Source organism: Procambarus clarkii, chromosome 22 (assembly GCF_040958095.1).
Source record: "Procambarus clarkii isolate CNS0578487 chromosome 22, FALCON_Pclarkii_2.0, whole genome shotgun sequence".
NCBI lineage: Eukaryota > Metazoa > Arthropoda > Malacostraca > Decapoda > Cambaridae > Procambarus > Procambarus clarkii.
In genome coordinates, this window is record NC_091171.1 from 13099025 (window position 1) to 13121828 (window position 22804).

Consider the following 22804-nt stretch of genomic DNA (forward strand, 5'->3'; position numbering starts at 1 on the left):
ATATTTTTTAATTTGATTTGAAAATCTGAAGTTTTCAATATTAAATTTAAAAATATTTTTTATTTTTTTGTTTTTCAAGTTATGATGGTGATCAAGTGACAAAGTTGGAGCATTTGCCAAGTTGATTATGCAAAAAAAATTGGAAAGTGTTTGTGAGAGTTTTAAAAACTGATATGTCCAATCGTATATGTATGTTTTGCGCCGTTTATAGGTCAAATTACTGAACACATTAGATGATATTAATCTAGCTCCTGGCATTACTCTAGGAGCCTGAAAGCTGAGTGGACAGTGCTTCGGATTCGTAAGTCCTGAGGTTCCGGGTTTGATCCCCGGTGGAGGCGGAAACAAATGGGCAGAGTTTCTTTCACCCTGATGCTCCTGTTATCTAGCAGTAAATAGGTTCCTGGAAGTTACAGCTGCTATGGGCTGCTTCTTGGGTGTGTAATAAAAAGTAGGTCTGGTCGAGGACTGGGCCTCGGGGACGCTAAGCCCCGAAATCATCTCGAGATAACCTTAAGGAGGAGATAACCCCACTTTTTTATTAACAGGTCCAACATAATGTACACAAGAGGCAACAATTTCAAGCTCATAAAGTCACAATATTGGAAAGAAGGCCATAGATGCTTTCTGGATGAGCCCCTGGTGGCTCCCTAAAGCTATATATATATGGACATCTTCAAGAGGAAACTAGATTGTTTCCTTCAAGGAGTGCCGGACCAACCGGGCTGTGGTGGGTATGTGGGCCTGCGGGCCGCTCAAAGCAACAGCCTGGTGGACCAAACTCTCACAAGTCAAGTCTGGCCTCGGGCCGGGCTTGGGGAGTAGAAGAACTCCCAGAACCCCATCAATCAGGTATCAACCAGGTATCTTTCCTAGATTGTTTTATGTAAATGGGTCACATCAGACACATGGGATCAGTTTGGCCTGCTGGGGACCAGAGCCAAAACTTGGTCTTCCTTCACAGAGAACTGAGAGCAAGTGCCAAGTTGCCACCACACCGGGAAAGTATCCAGTAAGTCAGAGAAGCCAAAGACATAAGCTTCAAAATAACCAAATAACTCTGCAAGATTCACACAGAACAACAGAAATATTACAAATTAGCATGAAACTCATGGGTACTGAATGCCACCACCAGGCACCCCCAGCTTCCACACATATGAACATCTTCCTTACTCAGTTCATTCTCATGTCCAGCTGGACAAGTAGTGTTCCAGGTCTTACAGAAGTGGCAAGCCCCCCTCTGCTTCAAGCTAAGTGCCTGCTATTTTTGTGCTTGTTCCTTTGGGGTCCATTGGCTTTGTACTCTGTTCTATATATTTTTTTTTTTTTTTTTTTTTAAGATATATACAAGAGTTGTTACATTCTTGTACAGCCACTAGTACGCGTAGCGTTTCGGGCAGGTCCCTGGAATACGATCCCCTGCCGCGAAGAATCGTTTTTTCATCCAAGTACACATTTTACTGTTGCGTTAAACAGAGGCTACAGTTAAGGAATTGCGCCCAGTAAATCCTCCCCGGCCAGGATACGAACCCATGACATAGCGCTCGCGGAACGCCAGGCAAGTGTCTTACCACTACACCACGGAGACTGGTATTTTAGTATTTTGCTTCACATGTGTTTTCTATTCAGCTTGTTTGGGATAGTTTGTGTTGAGCTTTGGGCTGCATGCACTCTGGAACAAGTTAGGTGAGAATGTGGTGGAGGCCAAAACCATCAGTAATTTCAAAGTGTTTTATGACAGAGTGCTGGGAAGACAGGACACCACGAGTGTAGCTCTTATCCTGTATCCACACTTACGTAATTACTTGGATAATTACTTCCGGGACCCTCAGAAAGTATATATATACAATGTGCACCATGCAGGTACAGGTAATTAGAAAATTGCATATATACAATTAGCGCTGGTCAAGGGTTAACCAGGTGTTGGCCCTCCTCTCCTGTCTATGATTTACAACCACTCATTTGGCTCATGAAATCTTTCTTAAAGTTGTATTTTGTTGGCTCTTGCATCTGGCCGTAGGAAAAAGAGGCTCTTCTCTGGAGATAAGGGTTTTGTTCCTATGGCCTTGATGGGCAGTTTGTTTGCTGCCTTCTCCTCCTTTTCTGGTGAAGACCGAGTCTTCTAGCTTTCAAAGGGGTCCATTGGTGATTGTTGCTTGGTTGGTTTGGCTGGGGATGCATAGCAAGTTGTGTCCAGTGACTCTCTACTGCTTCCTGCGGGTCACCAGTTTTGCCTCAATACATGCCTTGTTGGTTGAACCTGTTTTCTTGGCCCCCTCACCACTGTTTCATGGTTTGTATTTTCCAGATTGTCCATAATGTCACCAAATCTAGCCAACCTGCCGTTTACCCTCAGGCCCATGATGTTTACATGTATGCTGCATTGGCTGCCGTCTTCTCATACATTTCTTCGGATGAAATTTGGACTTCTGGGTTTTGGAGGCTTGATATTCTTTTAATGCCACTGGCTGTTTCTCCTGGCATGAATTCTCTTCTTAATCCTAATGCATATTGCCTCTCCTCATTCTTCCCTGGTAAGTCTTGTTTATGTTCTCAATGATTAGTTAGCTCCAAGGAGCCACCAAAGGTGCTGTGTTGAATGCAATAATCTGTCTCATTCTGGATAAGCTGTGTTAGCTCCCTGACTACCTCCCTACCACTTTTGATCATTCATTGGTGGGCTGTTCATCAGCTCCAGAACTGAGTAAGGATAATGGTTGCTTGCAGAAGTCAGGCAGTCTGGTGGTACTGTTAAGTACTATGAGTTTTGCACTAATTCTGAATGTTTCCCTTTTTCTGTGTGAATTGTTTGTGGAGTTGTTTGTCAATATCAAGGCTTAGGTCTTTATCCTTCCAGATGTTTATAAAGCTTCAAAGACTTTCTGGATGCCTTCTCAGTGTGGTGGAGAATTATCACTCACTTTCTGTACCTCTTTGGGGTGGGGCCAGGTTTAGGCTCTGGTTCCCATAGACCAAAATTTGAACCCTTGCATCTGATGTAACCCAATTGCTTCGAACAATCTTGGTGAGATAGCTTCAGGGAGCCACTGGGACTCATCCAGAAAAAGGCCTTTCATTGCATTCAAAGCTGGGTTTTTCACCCATGCAATAATAAAATTGCTTACCCATTGAAGCTGGAAATGGCAAAATAATACTGTACTTCAGTATAAAATTCAGCTAGAAAAACTTCTTGGGAATAATGGATGGTATCTTTGGTAAGCCGTCGGCTTCGAGTCTCCAAGGCTACTCGAGATGGTGGCCCTCGGATAAATTTAGGAGTAATGTGGGAAGAAGTGTTGCTAGAGGGCTGCATGAAGGAGTGGAGTGTGTATGATGTGCAAAGGCGGGATACTAGCGAGATGCATCAGTATAAGAATTCAGAAAGTTGGAACAATTGTAATAGACCATCTTGAGATTCATTTGTATTAGGAAGATGGCTAGAGTAACGAATTACATTTTTAATTGAAAGATGTGTTATTAAAAATCTAGTAAATTGCAAGATAGTGAATTGGTATGGTTTTCTTATACAGTACTGAGCAGGTGAATGATTATAATCATAGTGTGTTTAGAGGGGTAGATCCCACTCTCCTTGGACTCGTAATATTAATTCTTTGAAGCTATTTCATAAACATTACTATCTTATACAGTATAGTATTTTTCCACATATGTGATAAAAATCTTACTAACAATTTGTCTTGCATTATTTTTTCCAGTTACATGAAATATTTAACCAGATCAGATATACTTTGGGAACAAATTTGGCCAACAGTCGCTGGTACCCTTTAGAAATAAAGGCTCAACTTGCTGATAAGGTAACTTTATTGTTGTTATATAAGTTATATATATATTCTCCCTTCTCTCGTACTTAGATCTCAGGCGCTACCAATATCTTTAACTCTTCAGCACTCTATATCATATAACACTTTGAAACTACTTATGGTTTTTGCCTCCACAACCATCTCACCTAACTTGTTCAAACCATCTACCACTCTGTTTGCGAAAGTTAAATTTCTTATATTTCTTCGGCAGCTTTGATTAGTTAGTTTAAATTTGTGACCTCTTGTTCTTGAAGCTCAAGGTCACAGGAATTCTTCCTGTGTCAATTTTATCGATTCCCATAACTATTTTGTACATAGTGATCATATCACCTCTTTTTCTTCTATCTTCTATTTTTGGCATATTTAATGCCTGCCTCTCCTTGTAGCTCTTGTCCTTCAGTTCTAGGAGGCATTTAGTTGCATGTCTTTGCACCTTTTTCAGTTTGTGCTTCTTAAGATATGGGCACCATATAACCGCTGCATATTCCAGCTTCGGTCTAACAAAGGTTGTGAACAATTTCTTTAACAATTCACCGTCCATGTGAATTAAATTATGAAATTGGAAAGTGTAGCATAGGCTTCTTGCACGATGTTCTTTATGTGGTTCTCGGGTGGTAGTTTTCTGTCTAGAACCACCCCGAGATCTCCCTCTTTATCAGAATTCTTTGAAGTGAAGATTTCACACATAATTTTAGGTTGTGTGGGGTCTATGTTCTCCTATTCCACATTCCATAACATGGCATTTATTCACATTAAATTTGGTTTGCCAAGTGATGGGGTCATACACTTATTTTGTCCAGGTCTTCTTGAAGGGCATGACAATCATCTAAGTTAGTTATCTTTCCTATTATCTTAGCATCATCAGCAAACATGTTCATATAATTCTGTATTCCATCAGGTAGATCGTTTATGTAGACAATAAACATTACCAGTGCAAGAACTGAACCCTGTGGTACTCCACTCCTGACATTTCTCCAGTCTGATACATTGCTTCTGATTACTGCCCTCCTTTTCTGTCAGTTAAAATTTTTTCCCTTTCAACACTCATTAAAAGTTGCACAACAGGTGGGTGCAGTAGTCAGAAAAGCTAACCAAACTCTTGGGATAATTGAGCGTACTTTTACTTATAAGGAGAAGGTAATGGTTCAACTGTATAAATCTCTGGTGTGCCCCCATTTGGATTACTTAATCCAAGAATGCAGACCATATTTTCAGGACATAGCTGCTGTGGAGAAGGTGCAACACTGGGCAACAAAAGTCATTCTAGAGCCAAGTCATCTGCTGTATCAGAAGCATTTGAAAGCTACAGGGCTAACAACACTGCAAACCAGGGCAATCTCATTGAAACTTTTAAAATTCTGAACAAGTTAGAGGATGTTGATCTGGATGTTTTCTTCAGGAGGTCAGATGTAACATAAACATGGAGCAACAATTTTAAGCTCAACAAGCCACACTGTAGGACTGAGAACAGGAGATGCTTTTTAACCCACAGGGTTATTAACCCATGGAACCACCGCCTACCCACTGAAGCTGTAACTGCCAAACTGTGTTTTTTAAAATATATCTAGAAAAAATCATGAAGGCAAATGGAAGGGAGGGGGTAGAGGACCTACGACAAGCTGCCAGCTTCCTATCCTCACTAAGGCCACTAGGTTTAGTGGCCCTCAGGTAAATCGGGTAAAAATCGGGTAAGTTCCGCTGTTCCATTCAACATATAATTCACCCTTTTGATTTCTTCTACTTCAGTTCAACTTTTGCATTTGATCTCAATTAGTTTTAAGTCTTGGTTTTTAATTTATTTGTTCACATAATGCCCAAAACGCAGTGCATTTCAGGCATGATGTGAAAATTAGTGGCTTTAGGCATAAAATATACTTGCTCTATCTAGAAATCTAACATTCTGCTTGTAACCCATTTTGCATGTATGTACTTTACCCAAAATAAGCATTATCATTGACTTAAAAGGGACTGGAGCAACATGTGTAGAGAGGGGTAGCTACAGAGATCCATCAAGGACCCACCAGAAAGAGGCATTTCATTACATTCAATACTGTATTTTCTATTTTTGCAGATCAATAATATGTCTCTGGCTGTTGGTTATCCAGAGCGCCTCTTGAATCCAACTGTAATTAACTTTTACTATGAAGACTACACGATATTTATCAAAGACTTCTTCCAGAATCTTCAGGTAATTACATTATTATAATATTATATATTATAATAGTTGTGTGCATAGAATAAGCCTGCAGATACTGTCTTGAAAGAATGAGGAAAATCATTCATAAATGGGTCACCATTAGGGTTACAAATTATATTTTCAAAATTCTGGGAGAAACTTTGGAAATGAAGAAAAAATAGAAGGCATGAAAGACCTACCAGAGGGGAGGAAGGGAGGGGGTGTAGGGCACTTGTGGACCCTTCTTGGACTCTTCCCCAGCCCTGGAAGCCCTGATAAATGAAAACCCAAAGACAGCGCCATGATCAGACACTGTAGACTGAAAATCATCTCTAGAGGGAAGGAATTGAGCCTCCAAAAACCCCTCCTTGATTAATGGTTGGCAGTGGAACCCCAGAAGGAAATATTGGCCGCAATTGCTTCTGCAGCCAACATGGAATGGGTAAACAAAATCCCAGGAAGTTCCATGTTTATATTATTCATGTATGTTTATATGTTTTCAATATTGTGTAACATGTATGTTTTTAGGTGACAACATTCAATGTGTAACATGGTTTTTAAATTTTATAGTCTTGGTTACAGCAGTTGGATGTTAGAAATGGTATGAAGTGATAGGTACTGTATGGTATGAAGTGTAACGAGGATAATTGTTACATGCTGCTGGGTGAAGTAAATGCTGCTGGCAGCTAGGTAGGATATATTACTGAAGGTGACTGGAGATGGAGAGTTGTGTGAGGCCTGGAGCCAAGAGTAGAGAGCTTGAGTGAGGTCGGAGGTAGTGAGTTCGATGGTGGGAGAGAGCAGAGAGCTTGGGTGAAGGATGAGTGGAGAGATCAGATAAGGCCGGGATTGGCTGTCTGCTCTATAACGAGGCTAGTAGTATCTGATGTGAGAATGGAAACTAGACTGAATTAATGCTGTGATTCTAGGGGCTTGTATTCATATTCACCTGACTTTTTTCTAAGCTCAAGTTCCTTGTAAATTGACTGATGGAAAAGCTTACTTCTATTGGACATTATTGTTTGTACAAGTACTTGAAAACATGCATTGATTGTAATTGGTACACATGGGATTATTTTGTAAATTTTAAGCGTTTATTGTGGAATTTCTTGGAATATGGAATTCTTAGGGATAAGTTATATGGGATTAGAATATTTAATTGCCTGGAGCAATTAATTGAACTTGGAGCAACTGTATTACTCATAATACAGTTGCTACAATTATAAAAGTCACATCCAAAGAAACACCAGCTCCAGGCCTGAGAAGAGAAGGGTTTAGGAAAAAGAAACAGAAGGGCAACAGAAAACATGTAGAAACATTACCCGGAGACTGGGCCACAGGGACATTGATCTCCAGAATCTTCAACAGGTAGTCAACAGGTAGGGAGACCCCAACTCCATAATAAGTAAACAAATGAGAAAATACACTGGGGCTGTGAGGAGATGCTAACCTGCAAGTAAAGCATTGCCAGCCACATACTCTACCACTGTACCACTGATGAGTATAAATTGGGTAAGTTTAGATTTAGGAAAGATCTGGGTAAATACTGGTTCGGTAACAGGGTTGTTGATTTGTGGAACCAATTACCGCATAAGATAATAGAAGGATCCCTTGATTGTTTCAAACGTAGGTTAGACATATATATGAATGAGATTGGGTGGATATAAATAGGAGCTGCCTCGTATGGGCCAATAGGCCTTCTGCAGTTACCCTCATTCTTATGTTCTTATATTCTGTATTACCGATGTTTTGATAAAAATCTTACTATCGGATTTCTACTGAAATCACAGGATGTCTGGAGGCCCCTCCTGAAGTCAGTCCAAGTTTTACAAAATACCCCCAAGCATGCGGGGTGAAGGGTATAGTAGTTCAACACCATACACCTCAACTTCAGATATACACAGAAAATCACACCAACTTGATTAATACATCAATGAGAAAATCCACTGGGGCTGTGAGGTGTACAGTGTTGAACTACTTTACCCGTCACTCGAGTGCTTGGGGGCCTTGAGTAAAGCTTGGACTGGCTTCAGGAAGGGCCTCGATCCAGATTTCCTGTGATTTCAATAGAAATCCGGTTGTAAGATTTAACAAGTAAGCAGTGGTACAGTGGTAGAGTATGCAGCTGGCAATGCTTTGGTTGCAGGTTCGCATCACTTCACAGCCCTAGTGGATTTTCTCATAGATGTATATTATGTTAGTGTGATTTTTCTGTGTGAGTAAACAAATATTTGGTGACCTGGTCATCTATGTCGACTCGAGGCAAAATAAGATAGCCACCTGATGAGACCTGTCCCACCCCAGGAACAGTAGGGTAAAAAATACCACCCCAGCAAGGAAAGAAAGGATACCAGTGAGACCCCACACACAAAACACACAGCTACTCATAAAATACAACACTTGATCATAGAATAGTAAAGTGCTTGGCAGGACAGGACAGGAGAGGATGATGTGGGGATGGGCATCTCAGAGGAGAATAGAGGTTGGTAGGACTTCCCAGGATCCCACACCATGGGATCAGAGCAGAGTCAAGAGATACCAAGACAACGACATGTTGCAGGTCAAAGGAAAGATGGGATCACACCACCCAACCAGGCAGCAGAGCAGAGGCATTACAGTAATTAATGATCATTGGTAAGTAGCAAGACTGATGAGCATCCCTTAAACATGCAATTGTTAAAAGAGAGCTCAGCAGACTGGTTCATACCGAGAGGACACCAAAGAATACAGAAGCATTCCAGGACCCGAAAAAAAAACTAAGCAGGGATCCTAGGCACAGGAGCTGCTTGCACAGAAAAGACCATATTTAAAGCAATATAAAGGGACAAATCTAGCTGCAAACGGTGTCAGTAGTGCACCATATGAACAAAGCACACAAACTCATGCACACGTCACTCAAAAGGTGACACCCCTAGGGTCAACACTTGCATCAGAGGAGCTCCAGCATATTTCAACAATCCTAAGTATTGTAGTACAGGATGATGATAGTGAGTGGTGTCCCAGAGAACATAAAGATATAGTGCTTTTGAAAAATAGGTGAGATAACAGGAATGTGCTAAGGGAAGTGAAAAATTGGATGAGAAAAAGTTGCCCTAGTGTTTCCAATGCAGAGAAGAATATTCAAGATGGCCGCCGGCAAGAGGAAAAACAAAACAGAGCTTAATTTTGCGGGATTCAATGAAGATGTTAGCAATCTACATAACAAGTTGGTAAAATTAGATACTATAGTGAACTCTCATGTAGAAATAATTAGTAAATTGAAAGAAAGTAATGACCATTTGAATAGCAAAGTTGTATGTCTTGAGGGTTTAGTGAAAGACTTGTGCAAGGATAAGAATCAATTGGAAACAAATTGCAACGCCATGGAAGAAGAAAATAAACTCTTAAAAATAGCTTTGGAAGAAGGTAAAGTAAATTTAAACATAAATGACTACAATAGGTTAGGTAAGGAAATTCAACAGGAGAAACAGCTTTTGTCAGCACAGATGGAGGAAGTTACACAGGGAATAGAACAGTGCAAGAAAGATATGCCACTCACCTATGCACAAGTGGCCAAGGAGAAGGAAAAAATTGAAGAAGCAGTAAAGGAAGCCAAACACTGTAGCAACCAAGATAAAACAAACATTAGGCTGGAAGTGAGAAAGGAATTGGCATCTATCTTGAGATTATCTTGAGATGATTTTGGGGCTTTTTAGTGTCCCCATGGCCCGGTCCTCGACCAGGCCTCCACCCCCAGGAAGCAGCCCGTGACAGCTGACAAACACCCAGGTACCTATTTTACTGCTAGGTAACAGGGGCATAGGGTGAAAGAAACTCTGCCCATTGTTTCTCGCCGGCGCCTGGGATCGAACCCAGGACCACAGGATCACAAGTCCAGCATGCTGTCCGCTCGGCCGATCGGCTCCCCCTTAATCTAATCCAAAGTTGGTGCAAAACACAGTTGATCGGATTAAGTCACTGATAATTTTTGGTTGCAAAGAAAAGGAGATAACATCTAGGTCAGAAAGAGCTGTAGAAGAAGCGAAAGTAGTAGATAAAATTGTTGGCCTCGTAGAAGGTCTTACTACCATAGAGAATGTGTGCGACTACAGGGGAATAGGCAGATACGTAAAAGGGAAAGATCGACCTTTGAAGATCACCCTAAATGGTGCCAAACAGATGGAAGAAGTACTAAGGAATGCTAGAAAATTACAAAGTGATGATGGGAAAGTGTGGTCGTTAAGACGAGATCTTTCAAAAGAAGACAGAGAGAAGCTGAAACTGAACCTCGCCGAAGCAAAACGTTTAAATTGAGAGCAGGAATGAAGAAGAAATCAATTCTTTTTTCTACAAAGTGTTAGGGGTAGGCAGACTAGTAAAGTGGTACATAATGGCAAACCAACAAAATCAATAGAGAGAGGAGGAGTGAAGAATAAGGAGAGGGGGAACAAGTTCCTGAAGATTGCATACACCAACATAGATGGAGTGAGATTGAAGATAATGGAGTTAAGTGATGTAATACAGTTGCAGACACCAGACATTGTTGCACTCACGGAGACAAAACTTCAAGATGTTATTTTAAATGAGATCATATTCCCAAGGGGCTACTCAATTTGGAGACGGGACAGAAAAATTAGGAAAGGCGGCGGCGTTGCTGTGCTGGTGAAAGAACACCTAAAGGTGAAGGAAATAATGACTGCCAATCCACAAGAAGTTGACATAATAGCACTAGAGATCTGCCATGAAGATGATAAACTAATGATCATAAATGCATATAGTCCACCGCCAAGCAGCACATGGTCAAAGGAGGAGCTAGATAGTAAACGAGAAGGTCTTATAACAATAATGAGAGAGATCATAGCGAGAGCGGATAACGATAGATAACAACTGTTGATAGTTGGTGACTTCAACTTGAAATCCATAGACTGATATGAAGCTAAAACAGAAGATTTTTGGACCTGTATATTTGTAGACCTCATCCTGGAAACATTCTTGTATCAACATGATAAACAAGCTACGAGGATGAGGGAATCTTGGTTATCTTGAGATGATTTCGGGGCTTTAGTGTCCCCGTGGCCCGGTCCTCGACCAGGCCTCCACCCCCAGGAAGCAGCCCGTGACAGCTGACTAACTCCCAGGTACCTATTTACTGCTAGGTAACAGGGGCATTCAGGGTGAAAGAAACTTTGCCCATTTGTTTCTGCCTCGTGCGGGAATCGAACCCGCGCCACAGAATTACGAGTCCTGCGCGCTATCCACCAGGCTACGAGGCCCCATCTCGTAGGGAAGGGGACATTCCCTCCATGCTAGATTTGATATTTACCAGGAAGGAGGAAGAGATATTTGACATTCAGTACCTTCCTCCCTTGGGTAAAAGTGACCATGTCTTTTTGGGAATAAAGTATGCAATGCGTTATAAGCTGGAAGAAAATAAGGAGGTTGAAGCAGTTGAAAAACCTGACTATAGGAGAGGACATTATGGCGACCTTAGAAATTTTTTTAGTGAGTATAATTGGACAGACTTGTTGCTAGGCAAGGAAGTGAATGAGATGTATGTCAAGTTTTGTGAAATATATGATAAAGGCACAAATTTTTTTTATACCAAAACAGAGATGCAGAACTAGAAAACAGGATTGGTTCAATAGAAATTGTGAAAGGGCCAGAGACCAAAAGACACAAAAATGGAATCAATACAGGAAGAGGCCAAACCCCCAAACATACCAACAATACAAAGATGCGAGAAACAACTACACGGCAGTGAGGAGAGAGGCAGAAAGAAATTTTGAAAAAGGGATTGCAGACAAATGTAAAACAGAACCTGGTCTGTTCTATAAATTCATAGACAACAAATTGCAGGTAAAGGATAATATTCAGAGGTTGAAAATGGGAAATAGATTCACGGAAAATGAAAAGGAAATGTGTGAAACACTAAACGAAAAGTTCCAAAGTGTGTTTGTACAAAATGAAATCTTTAGGGAACCAGACACAATAAGAATTCCAGAAAACAACATAGAGCACATAGAGGTGTCTAGAGACGAAGTGGAAAAAATGCTAAAGGAGCTAAGTAAGAACAAAGCAGTTGGTCCAGATGGAGTTCCACCATGGGTTCTGAGAGAATGTGCACTTGAGCTCAGCATTCCACTTCAACTGATTTTTCAGGCATCCCTGTGTACAGGAGTTGTAGCTGATGTGTGGAAAAAGGCTAACATAGTTCTAATCTACAAAAGTGGAAGCAGGGAAGACCTCCTTAATTATAGACCTGTATCATTGACAAGTGCAATAGTCAAAATTTCGGAAAAAAATAATTAAAATTAAATGGGTAGAACACCTGGAGGAAAACGATATAATATCAGACAGACAGTATGGTTTTCGATCGGGAAGATCCTGTGTAACGAACTTACTCAGTTTTTATGATCGAGCCACAGAGATTTTACAGGAAAGAGATGGTTGGGTTGACTGCATCTATCTGGACCTAAAAAATGCTTTTGACAGAGTTCCACATAAGAGGTTGTTCTGGAAAATGGAACATATTGGAGGGGTGACAGGTAAGCTACTAACAAGGATGAAAAATTTCCTAACTGACAGAAAAATGAGGGCCGTAATCAGAGGCAAGGTATCGGATTGGAGGAATGTCACGAGTGGAGTACCACAGGGTTCAGTTCTTGCACCAGTAATGTTCATTGTCTACATAAACGATCTACCAGTGGGAATACAGAATTACATGAACATGTTTGCTGATGATGCTAAGATAATAGAGAAGATAAGAAACCTAGATGATTGTCATGCCCTTCAAGAAGATCTGGACAAAATAAGTATATGGAACAATACTTGGCAAATGTAATTTAATGTGAATAAATGCCATGTTATGGAATGTGGTATTGGAGAACATAGACCCCACACAACCTATAAATTATGTGAGAAATCTTTAAAGAATTCTGACAAAGAAAGGGATCTAGGGGTGGTTCTAGATGGAAAACTGTTACCTGAGGACCACATTAAGAACATTGTGCGAGGAGCCTATGCTGCACTTTCTAACCTTAGAATTGCTTTTAAATACATGAATGGTGAAATACTAAAGAAATTGTTCACGACTTTTATTAGACCAAAGCTGGAATATGCAGCGGTTGTATGGTGCCCATATCTTAAGAAGCACATCAACCAACTGGAAAAGGTGCAACGACATGCTACTAAGTGGCTCCCAGAACTGAAGGACAAGAGCTACGAGGAGAGGTTAGAGGCATTAAATGTGCAAAAACTAGAAGATAGAAGAAAAAGAGGCGATACGATCACTACGTTCAAAATAGTAACAGGAATTGATAAAAATGATAGGGAAGAATTCCTGAGACCCGGAACTTCAAGAACAAGAGGTCATAGATTTAAACTAACGAAACAAAACTGCTGGAGAAATATACGAAAATTCACTTTTGTAAACAGAGTGGTAGATGGTTGGAACAAGTTAAGTGAGAAGGTGGTCGAGGCCAAAACCGTCAGTAATTTCAAAGCATTATATGACAAAGAGTGCTGAGAAGACGGGACACCACGAGCGTAGCTCTCATCCTGTAACTACACTTAGGTAATTACACTTATGTAATTACGTAAGAGAAAATACCTTTGAATAACCCCAACCAAAGGGCCTCAGAGGTGTCATTGATCCAGAGCAAGGCATCATCCCTCTGGAGGCTGGCCTCTCGGGGATGAACAATCGGACTGGAGAAATGTCACAAGTGGAGTACCACAGGGTTCAGTTCTTGCACCAGTGATGTTTATTGTCTACATAAATGATCTACCAGTTGGTATACAGAATTATATGAACATGTTTGCTGATGATGCTAAGATAATAGGAAGGATAAGAAACTTAGATGATTGTCATGCCCTTCAAGAAGACCTGGACAAAATAAGTACATGGAGCGCCACTTGGCAAATGGAATTTAATGTTAATAAATGCCATGTTATGGAATGTGGAATAGGAGAACATAGACCACACACAACCTATATATTATGTGAGAAATCTTTAAAGAATTCTGATAAAGAATGAGATCTAGGGGTGGTTCTAGATAGAAAACTATCACCTGAGGACCACATAAAGAATATTGTGCGAGGAGCCTATGCCACGCTTTCTAACTTCAGAATTGCTTTTAAATACATGGATGGCGATATACTAAAGAAATTGTTCACGACTTTTGTTAGGCCAAAGCTAGAATATGCAGCAGTTGTGTGGTGCCCATATCTTAAGAAGCACATCAACAAACTGGAAAAGGTGCAAAGACATGCTACTAAGTGGCTCCCAGAACTGAAGGGCAAGAGCTACGAGGAGAGGTTAGAGGCATTAAATATGCCAAAACTAGAAGACAGAAGAAAAAGAGGTGATATGATCACTACATACAAAATAGTAACAGGAATTGATAAAATCGATAGGGAAGATTTCTTGAGACCTGGAACGTTAAGAACAAGAGGTCATAGATATAAACTAGCTAAACACAGATGCCGAAAAAATATAAGAAAATTCACTTTCGCAAACAGAGTGGTAGACGGTTGGAACAAGTTAGGGGAGAAGGTGGTGGAGGCCAAGACCGTCAGTAGTTTCAAAGCGTTATATGACAAAGAGTGCTGGGAAGACGGGACACCACGAGCGTAGCTCTCATCCTGTAACTACACTTAGGTAATTACACTTAGGTAATTACCCGAACCCACCCAGGAAGGTGAACTACAAGACCAAAGTCCAAACAACAAATGAGGCTTATAAACATGTTCTCATGAAGCAAATACTAAAAATAGGAACACTATAGAGACAAATGAACCCCTGCAGGACAAAAGTTCAAAGGAAGGCCAGCTCTTCTCTGAAAAAAATTGGGAGGAGATGTAATTACTGTTGCATCACATGATTGATCAAGGGAACTCTTTGGCTAATCTGTGACCTCCCAGTGCTGCCACCTGATGGTGGTCAATTAGAACTAGAGGATGAACTACTGTACCCAACTACTGGGTGAACTATTTGCCAAGTTGTTACCTTACCTTGCTGCTGTCTGTCTTCTCTTTCCCTACCTTTCTGGTGGCTGCAGTCATGGTGAGTGTGATCACAGATCACCTGCTCTGACTCTGTAAGGAGTGGCCAGGTTTTGGCCTCTCATCACCAATAGCCAGACTGATAAGAGCCTGATATCTGACTTGTAGGAGCTTAGTGTTACTGGATAGGTGAGGAGTTAACTGCAGCAGCTAGCCACAGGGAGCTGCCCAAGAGCCACTGCACAAAACTGACTCTTTTCATCCTGATTTCTGTAATCGCATAGAACATATGCAATTATCACAGCTGTTTTAATAAAATTAAACTTGAATTTTATGAATAAGATCCTTGAATTGCATCACAGTCATTTAAGCCTTCCTTTTACTTTCAAGGGCTTGGACAGATGCAACTCCTAGATCTGAGATTGGTTATGAAATAATATTCGAGTACAAAACAGTATTTTCAAAGTGAAAGTATTGTTTTAATCTTTTATGTTTTAATCTATGTAAATTATTTTGCCCTATTTTGGCTAGATTGTTTTTGTCTGAAAGATAGCTATAGCTATATCTTTGTGAAATATGCAAATATGGTATGCATTATAAATAATTGACTATAGAGAATTCACTTGTATAACCATTACATTCATTTATCCCAGTATGCTACTTAACCACTTTTAAGCAAGCATATGTCTTCTAGGACTCGATCCGAAGTGCTGGACGGCAAATGGAAATGAAACTTATAGACCCACTACCAGAGTCTGATTGGATGGATGCCTTGTCCGAAGATTCTGTTACGTATGTGCATGAAGCCAACATGATAGTTATTCCACCACACTTGCTCAATCCTCCACTCTTTCATCGCAATTATCCTATGTAAGTTTATGCTCAAAGTGATTTAAAAAAAATTTCTTTGCCTAAATTATTACTTATTATTATCTCTAGCCGGTTCGATTCACTTTTTACTAAAGAAAACAAAATTTTTATTCGCAATTGTATAAAGTATTATCAAAATTATCATCCTCAACTAATTACTTTTAATGGTTTGAGCCACCATCCCCCCCAAAAAAATGGATGGATTTAGAAGTGCGTATAAAACTATTTTAAAATTGGATTGATGCATTGGAGAGAATTCGTGCCAGGAAAACATTGTGAGGCTGTTTGTCGATGAAGTATATATAAATAGTGCTTGCACAACTTGTAATAATAAACTAAATTATTGCACTGGCAAGCTACTAATTAAATATTACATTTTAATTTTTTTTATGATATCCATACTCTATTATTAATTAGCATAGCAAGTTTGGAGAGGATGAAATGCTTACAGGTGAAGACAAGTATGTTCATAACGTGCTTTACAGGCATTCCATTTTCTCAATAAGTTCTCCTTGAGACAGATATATGCACTAAAAGTTTTTTCACGAACAGTTTTTGTCACGTGTGAGCAGCTTTTTATAATTACCCTGGCAGACTTCACCAACACATTCCTAGTTTTAAAAGAGAGAACTACTCATTTCTTCTCCCACCCCTCACACAGTTTCTATGATTTTTGTAAGTTATGCCTAGTACTGCAGTATGTTTCTTGTTTCATTCTGTGGATTTCTTCAATACATCATTCTGTTTCATTCAAAATCATTGTTTTGAAAATTATCAGTATAGTGTTGCAAGTTTTATTTATTTATTTTTGTTATGTTTTTGCCTTTTAGGGCAATGCTGTATGGAAGCTTGGGTGTACAAATTGCTCGTGAAATCCTACGAGCTGTTGATTCCGTTGGTCTTGCATGGAACAGCAGAGGACAACTTGCAGAACGAACAGTGTATACAAACAGGTTAGACCAACACTGCTTAGAATTCTAAAATGCTATTAACTGCATCACTTGAAATAATATAACTTTTGTAATATTAGTAAATGTATTGAATGGTTTTCCATTGTTGGGGCAAAAAGCCTGCTAAAGGCTCAGCAAGGTCCCTGTAAGCCAACGGCTGACATTCCTCATGATGCAACCAATAACAGTAATATGCTGTCATTCATAGCAGTTGTTGTGCACGAAGCGTGCTACTACCTATTATTATAATTAATTCAAATGTGTGCAGATAAATTGTCCAAGATAATACAAACATGCACTGAGGTCTAATTAAGATATCTTGTGCCTGGGATGAGTATAGGGTGCATAATAAACTTAGCTTTGCTGGCAGCAACAATAAAAACTAAATAAAAAGTTGCCTAACTTGTCCTGCTTGGTAGTTGAACTCTGGACCTTTTGGTTATGAGCTGACTGCACTAACCACTATAATACTAGTCGCCTAGTTATATTAACATTAAAGTTTAGAGTAAGATGAAAATTCAAAACTTCTATAATAATATAATGTAAGAAATGATGAAGCATATAAACTCCCAACATTTGCCAATTCACTATTCACATATTTACGTTTTTCTTACAAAGTACAATATAAAATATATACATTTTCTGGGGGGAAGCCCTGTCAGCTCCCTGCAGTTAAGACTGATATCATTATATTAGTCGAGAGCATCAGTTAATTGAAGTTCTTTGTCTACCAAGAACCACGAGCCAGAACCTGGTTCCCTCAGAGAGGTGAAGGGAGCAATATCTTATGAGCACTCCACTTTGTGAGAGTATAGTCATGTCTGCCATCGACTGGGGGTATCACTCAGAAAGGTATGATGATCATTATAAACCCCAACTGGTAAAACATTGCAACCTACAACCGAACAAAGCCCAAGAACTCTTCCCAAGAGGAAACAACAAACAAGCAAATATCCACTCAACCAGTGCGCCCACTCATTGCGCCTCCCCCTCCCCCCAGGCGGCCAAGCGCTGACACCGGCAGTTCGTCGACTGATGTTGTATAGAGCAGACATTATCGCTGGCCTCATTCTCTTGCTGGATTTTACACTGTGCAGTTGTGCTGGCCAGGAATTATTGTGCGGGTGGCCATGCAGCCCAAGTACTTCCAAGAAGTACTCTGCGTATAGGGTTAGCTTCCCTGAATGCCCGTTAGGTACTGCCCTTGCTTGTTCAGGGTTTTCTTACCTGGGACGTTCGGGATTGCATTCCCGTTGAGGTCGGTGTCGCTTGTCATTGACCTCGCCTTTGGGGTTTGGCGGGGGTCGTGGGGTCTGTCTGGCCCTGGGTAGGAAGTGTTGTTGCTGCTGGCTGTTTTGTGCAGCTTGCATAAACGCAGTGGCCATGTTTCTCTCTGGTTTGTTTGTTTGTGGTATTTTTACGATGGTTTTCAAGTTTTTATTTTTATTTTCCTGGAGGTGGTCTACCTAGCTTCTGATTATGTTTGCCTAGGTTGTGTTTGGTGGTCCTCCTCTGGGCCCCCTCGAGGTTGCACACACACGGCTTCTTGGGGTCAGTTTGCATAGTATTAGATGGGGTTCAACTGACTTTAGCTACACCTGTGCCTGGTTTCCCCATTGGGATTTTTCCTCCTGCAGGGCCTGGTAAACCCCTTGGGACTCGGTGCGGCTATGGATACGTCTTCAGAGTCACCCCCTCCCTAGCTTTCTGCAAGTTTGAAGGTTGTTTGTTGCCCTTGTCTCAGGGTGACAATCATCTGTTCTGTCTGTCATGCTCCTTGTTGGGTCGGTGACATCTACAACCCGGATTTGTGCGAGACTCGTTCCCCGCTCATCCTCCACCTTACCCGTTCTTCAGAAGACCTTAGGGGTCAGGCAGCGGCTGCATTGCTGTTTTGGTTTGTTGTTGCAATGTCCCCAGCTAGTTAGTTGGTCGAAAGCCCTGGGGCTGCCCCACTTCGGTTTAGTGACCTAGATTTGGGAGGCATTAGTCACATCGACTTAGGTTTTACCTACGCCCCCGCTTCCTTTCTCTGTGGGTGTGGTTCACCCTGTCCCCCCCCCCCCCCCTCTACTGCTGGCTTCTGGATGTTTGTGGGTTTTGGAATCAGGGTGGATTTAGCTCGGGATGAGACTTGGGTGGCTTCCGGGACTGCCCCTTCCGATTTGGGTACAAAGGTGGTTGAGCCTGTTTATCCCACTGATGCTTCTCTGTCGACCCGGTGGACTCTTCTTTGAAGCCTTTCCCCTAGATGCCGCCTTTTCTTCAGGGAGGGTGGGCATGGATGAGGGCTCTATCCCGGAACCTCTTTCAGGGGTTCCTGGGGCTTTGGGGGAGCCCACTAGGAGCACTTGGGCTGTTTGCCCCTGCTTGAGCCTTTGTGCCATCTGGGCTGGGATTTTTGCAGTTGGGGAAGGTTTTTTGTTTTTTCTCGTTTCCTCTTTACCTTCTGCTTTGGTTTCCCCACATTTGCTAGCATGATTTAAGCACCCTTGCATTGAGCGCATTTCTATTTTGGCTGGTGTTGCTGCGGTTTCATGGGTTGTTTTGCCGGCCATTTTGCTTTATTGGGGGAGTCTTCATGGCCAGTCACCAGGGCAGCGCGGCGTCTTGTTTACATGTGCTGGCTGGGTGTGTGAGCTCGCATTTTGGGCGAGATTTTTCACTTCAGTCTTTTGCTATGGTTACTTCCAGTGACATATCTCTGGTTTCCATTTGCTCTGCTCTATTGGAGCGTGGAGGGATGTGGATTGCTTTGTGTTTCTGCTTCCCTGCTGGGGTGTTGTTGGTGTTTTGGTGAGGTTTGACTTCCTTTGCTGTGCTTCTCTTGTTGTGCTTTCTGGGGTCACGCTATGGCTTTTCGAGCCAGCCTCCTCTTCTTGTTTTTCCTGTGGGTTTTCCGTTTGTGGCCTTCACGTCAGCTCTGCCTCCTGCATTCCCATTCTTTCTTCCTCTTCCTCTGGGTGAGTTCTTGTTCTGAGGCTCCTGTAGGTGCTCAGTTGCCCCCGGTGTCCCTATGTGGGATTCGGTGTTTCAATATGTTTATGACATGTAGAAGATATGAACTGATTATGCAGGTATTGGAAAGATGACGATTGAAATGGTAATGGCCTTGATTGAACCACTGAAGAACAAAGGTTACCATTTATATATGGATAACTGTTACAACTGATATGAGTGGGGCTTCTATGGGGTACTGGTACTATTAAGGGGTATAGGTAGTTAGAAGACAGGAGTATCAAATATGGGAGAGCTAAAAGGCCCGGCCCCCAAAATAAACTATCCACAGTAGTAATAACTTGCTACAAGACCAAATATGTTCGTCTAAGGGTTGATCACTGCGCTCCCACCTTGGAAGAAGAGATACTCTGTAATTCATGTACTTATTTATTAACCCGTTAACAACCCCCCCATATACACTCACACCAATAACAATAATAATAATAACTTTACCACACTATCTTACGTTAAAAGCCTTGGTCCACGTAGGCAGGATACAAGGTTTACACTAATAACAAGCTAGGGTAAAGTACTACTGGATAAGCACTGAAGCTGGATGCAGCTTAGGGTAGTGAAACCACGTGGGACCCTAATACAAAACACAACACTTAGGGGTACCCAAACACTGGCAAAATACTATCCCCAGGTCTCCCCAATCGTTACTACCAGAGTAGGCACACTTACACCATATAATACTTAACTTAAGGGTACAGGAACTTCAGGTAAGGGAAATAAGTAAGAGGAGAAGGAAGGAGAGTAGGGATACAGCCACAGAGTAGGTCTTAACCTCACGCCACCAGCCAAGAGAAGAGCGAGCTCCTCGCGACCACCTGCTGCCTCCCTCATCGTGGTGCCGGGAGGAGCCTAATTGATCGTGCAGCTAAGCACATTAAAGATCTTCCCCTATGCAACGTATTGTTACTTTATGAATGATTAGAAAGTATTAGTAAGCAAAGTTGGTGCCTATGATATTATTTAATAATCAACCCCCAGCTCTGTCTTTAAATGCTCTTTGAGAAACAATAATAGTCTTACGTCTGGCAGGGAAGATACAAACAATTTCCATTCGAAATGCGCCAACTGTACTACTTAGGAAGTTTAATAGCTCAATTTTGACCTCTGGTTTCCACTGGAGAACCCAGGGTCGTAACAATAACTATTATAATTTGGTTCGAATGAGTGATTTGCTGCTTGAAGATGGGGTTTACACCTGAGGTACTATCAGATTGCAACGTGGTGCACCTAAAACCCTCCAGATCCAAGCAAAGGGTAAAATGCCAGTAGATATAACTTTATTCAAAAGGAAGAACAATACTTTTATAATTTTGTGGAAAGACAAACGAGTGGTTTCACTCATCACAACTTGCCACAATGAAGATACTCAACGAGTGCAACGAAGGAAAAGTGAGGAAATCCGATGGAACATCTTCAGTGCGACAGGTCACTGTCAACAAGGCAAATGCAATCTGTGACTACAACACAAACAGGAAAGGTGTTGATCACTTTGACCAAATGGTCAAATATTATCATTTCACAAGGAAAACTCACAAATGGACAAAGAAAATGATGTTCTATTTTTGCAAATGGCTATCCACAATGCATATGTGTTGTACAAATACTACACAACAGATAGAAAGAAACTAATATTACTTCATTTTCACGAAGTAGCCATCATGTCACTACTGTTATTTCATCCTAGTAAATGGGCCTCAGGAAAATGATGACATCCCACATTCTGCTGATGTAAATGCCAATGATGATGGAGCCAATGTTGCAGTACCCAGACCATCAACACCCAGACCAGCAACACCAGGACCATCAGGTGTGAGGCGGCCACTATTCACTTCGCCTGTAGCTGTACCTTCATCATCAGAGTCAGAAGACGAGAGTCTGATTGTCCCTAGTGGTGCTTCTGGTAGGAAAAAACCCAGTATTGTGGATAATCCAGAACGTTTGAATAGACACTTGTCCCATACCAAAGTAAAGATACAGAAGCGTCTGAGGTGTCGTGTTTGTAAACTGTCTGGTATCAGGAGGGACACAAGGTATAAGTGCAAAACTGTGTCTTGCACTTATACCTTGCCATTGTGTGTCCTGGACACACAATGATGTGCCACTGTGTCCTGACCAATGCTACAGCAAATACCATCGCAAGAAACAATTCTGGGCTGATAAGCAGTAATGCTTGCCCACCATCCACTCCACCTATAAAAAACATGGGTTGACCCTTCAGGAAACATTTTCCTGGAGCAGATGGAGTGGATAAAACTAATGTTCAACCCATGTCATGCTCCACAAACAACACTGGATTGGTAAGTACAAAAAGTTTTAGCTTTTTATATATTTTATATTGTTGTTTATACTTTATCATATTGTATTGACAATATTGTTCTTCAATTTGCCCTTATATGCATATATCCATCTAAAGCATTCTATTAGGAACAATTTCATATCAAAATGAGCGCTGTAACACGGAATTTGATGTTAGCAACCGGGAAAAAATACTAAACATTTGTTGGCGGGAATTGGGAGCGTAGCGGGTGGGCGACTGGGCGCTCCCTCATGGGTAACGGCGTGGCCTGCATTCATCTTGTCCATGGGTGGAGCATGACTTGGTTTTTTATTTTATATGCATATACTCTACTCCTCTAGAGAATTCTATTGCAAACCCATTGATACCAAAATGAAAGACCTAGGACGAAAATTGAGGTGACCAAAGTGAAAAGAGTGTACACATTTTATCGCTCTTGCGCGCTCCTGGGTAACTCGCTCTCACTTTTTCTGTTTGCAGCGGGTGGTAAGCCAGGCTTTTGAAGTTTATATGCTTTTAGTCCTGTAGAGCATTCTATTGCAAACACATTGATATAAAATTGAAAAAACTAGGACGAGAATTAAGGTGACAAAGTTGAAAAGAGTATACACTTTTCAGTATTACTGCGCACTCCCGTAAAACGTTCAAAATCACTCGGGATAGTGGAGCGCTCGCTCGCCCACAGCGCGAAAGTGTT

At 41.3% G+C, this 22804-nt stretch overlaps 1 protein-coding gene across 1 annotated transcript in view; it reads left to right on the forward strand.

The window, feature by feature from the left end:
* LOC123757506 (endothelin-converting enzyme-like 1) overlaps window positions 1-22804 on the forward strand; it is a gene marked incomplete in the record, with an annotated part of 321501 nt that overhangs the window by 234027 nt on the left and 64670 nt on the right. Inside the window, 4 exon segments of the mRNA XM_069329457.1 lie at window positions 3714-3812; window positions 5890-6006; window positions 15671-15846; window positions 16677-16799. Of these exon segments, the coding sequence (XP_069185558.1) occupies window positions 3714-3812; window positions 5890-6006; window positions 15671-15846; window positions 16677-16799 (515 nt within the window).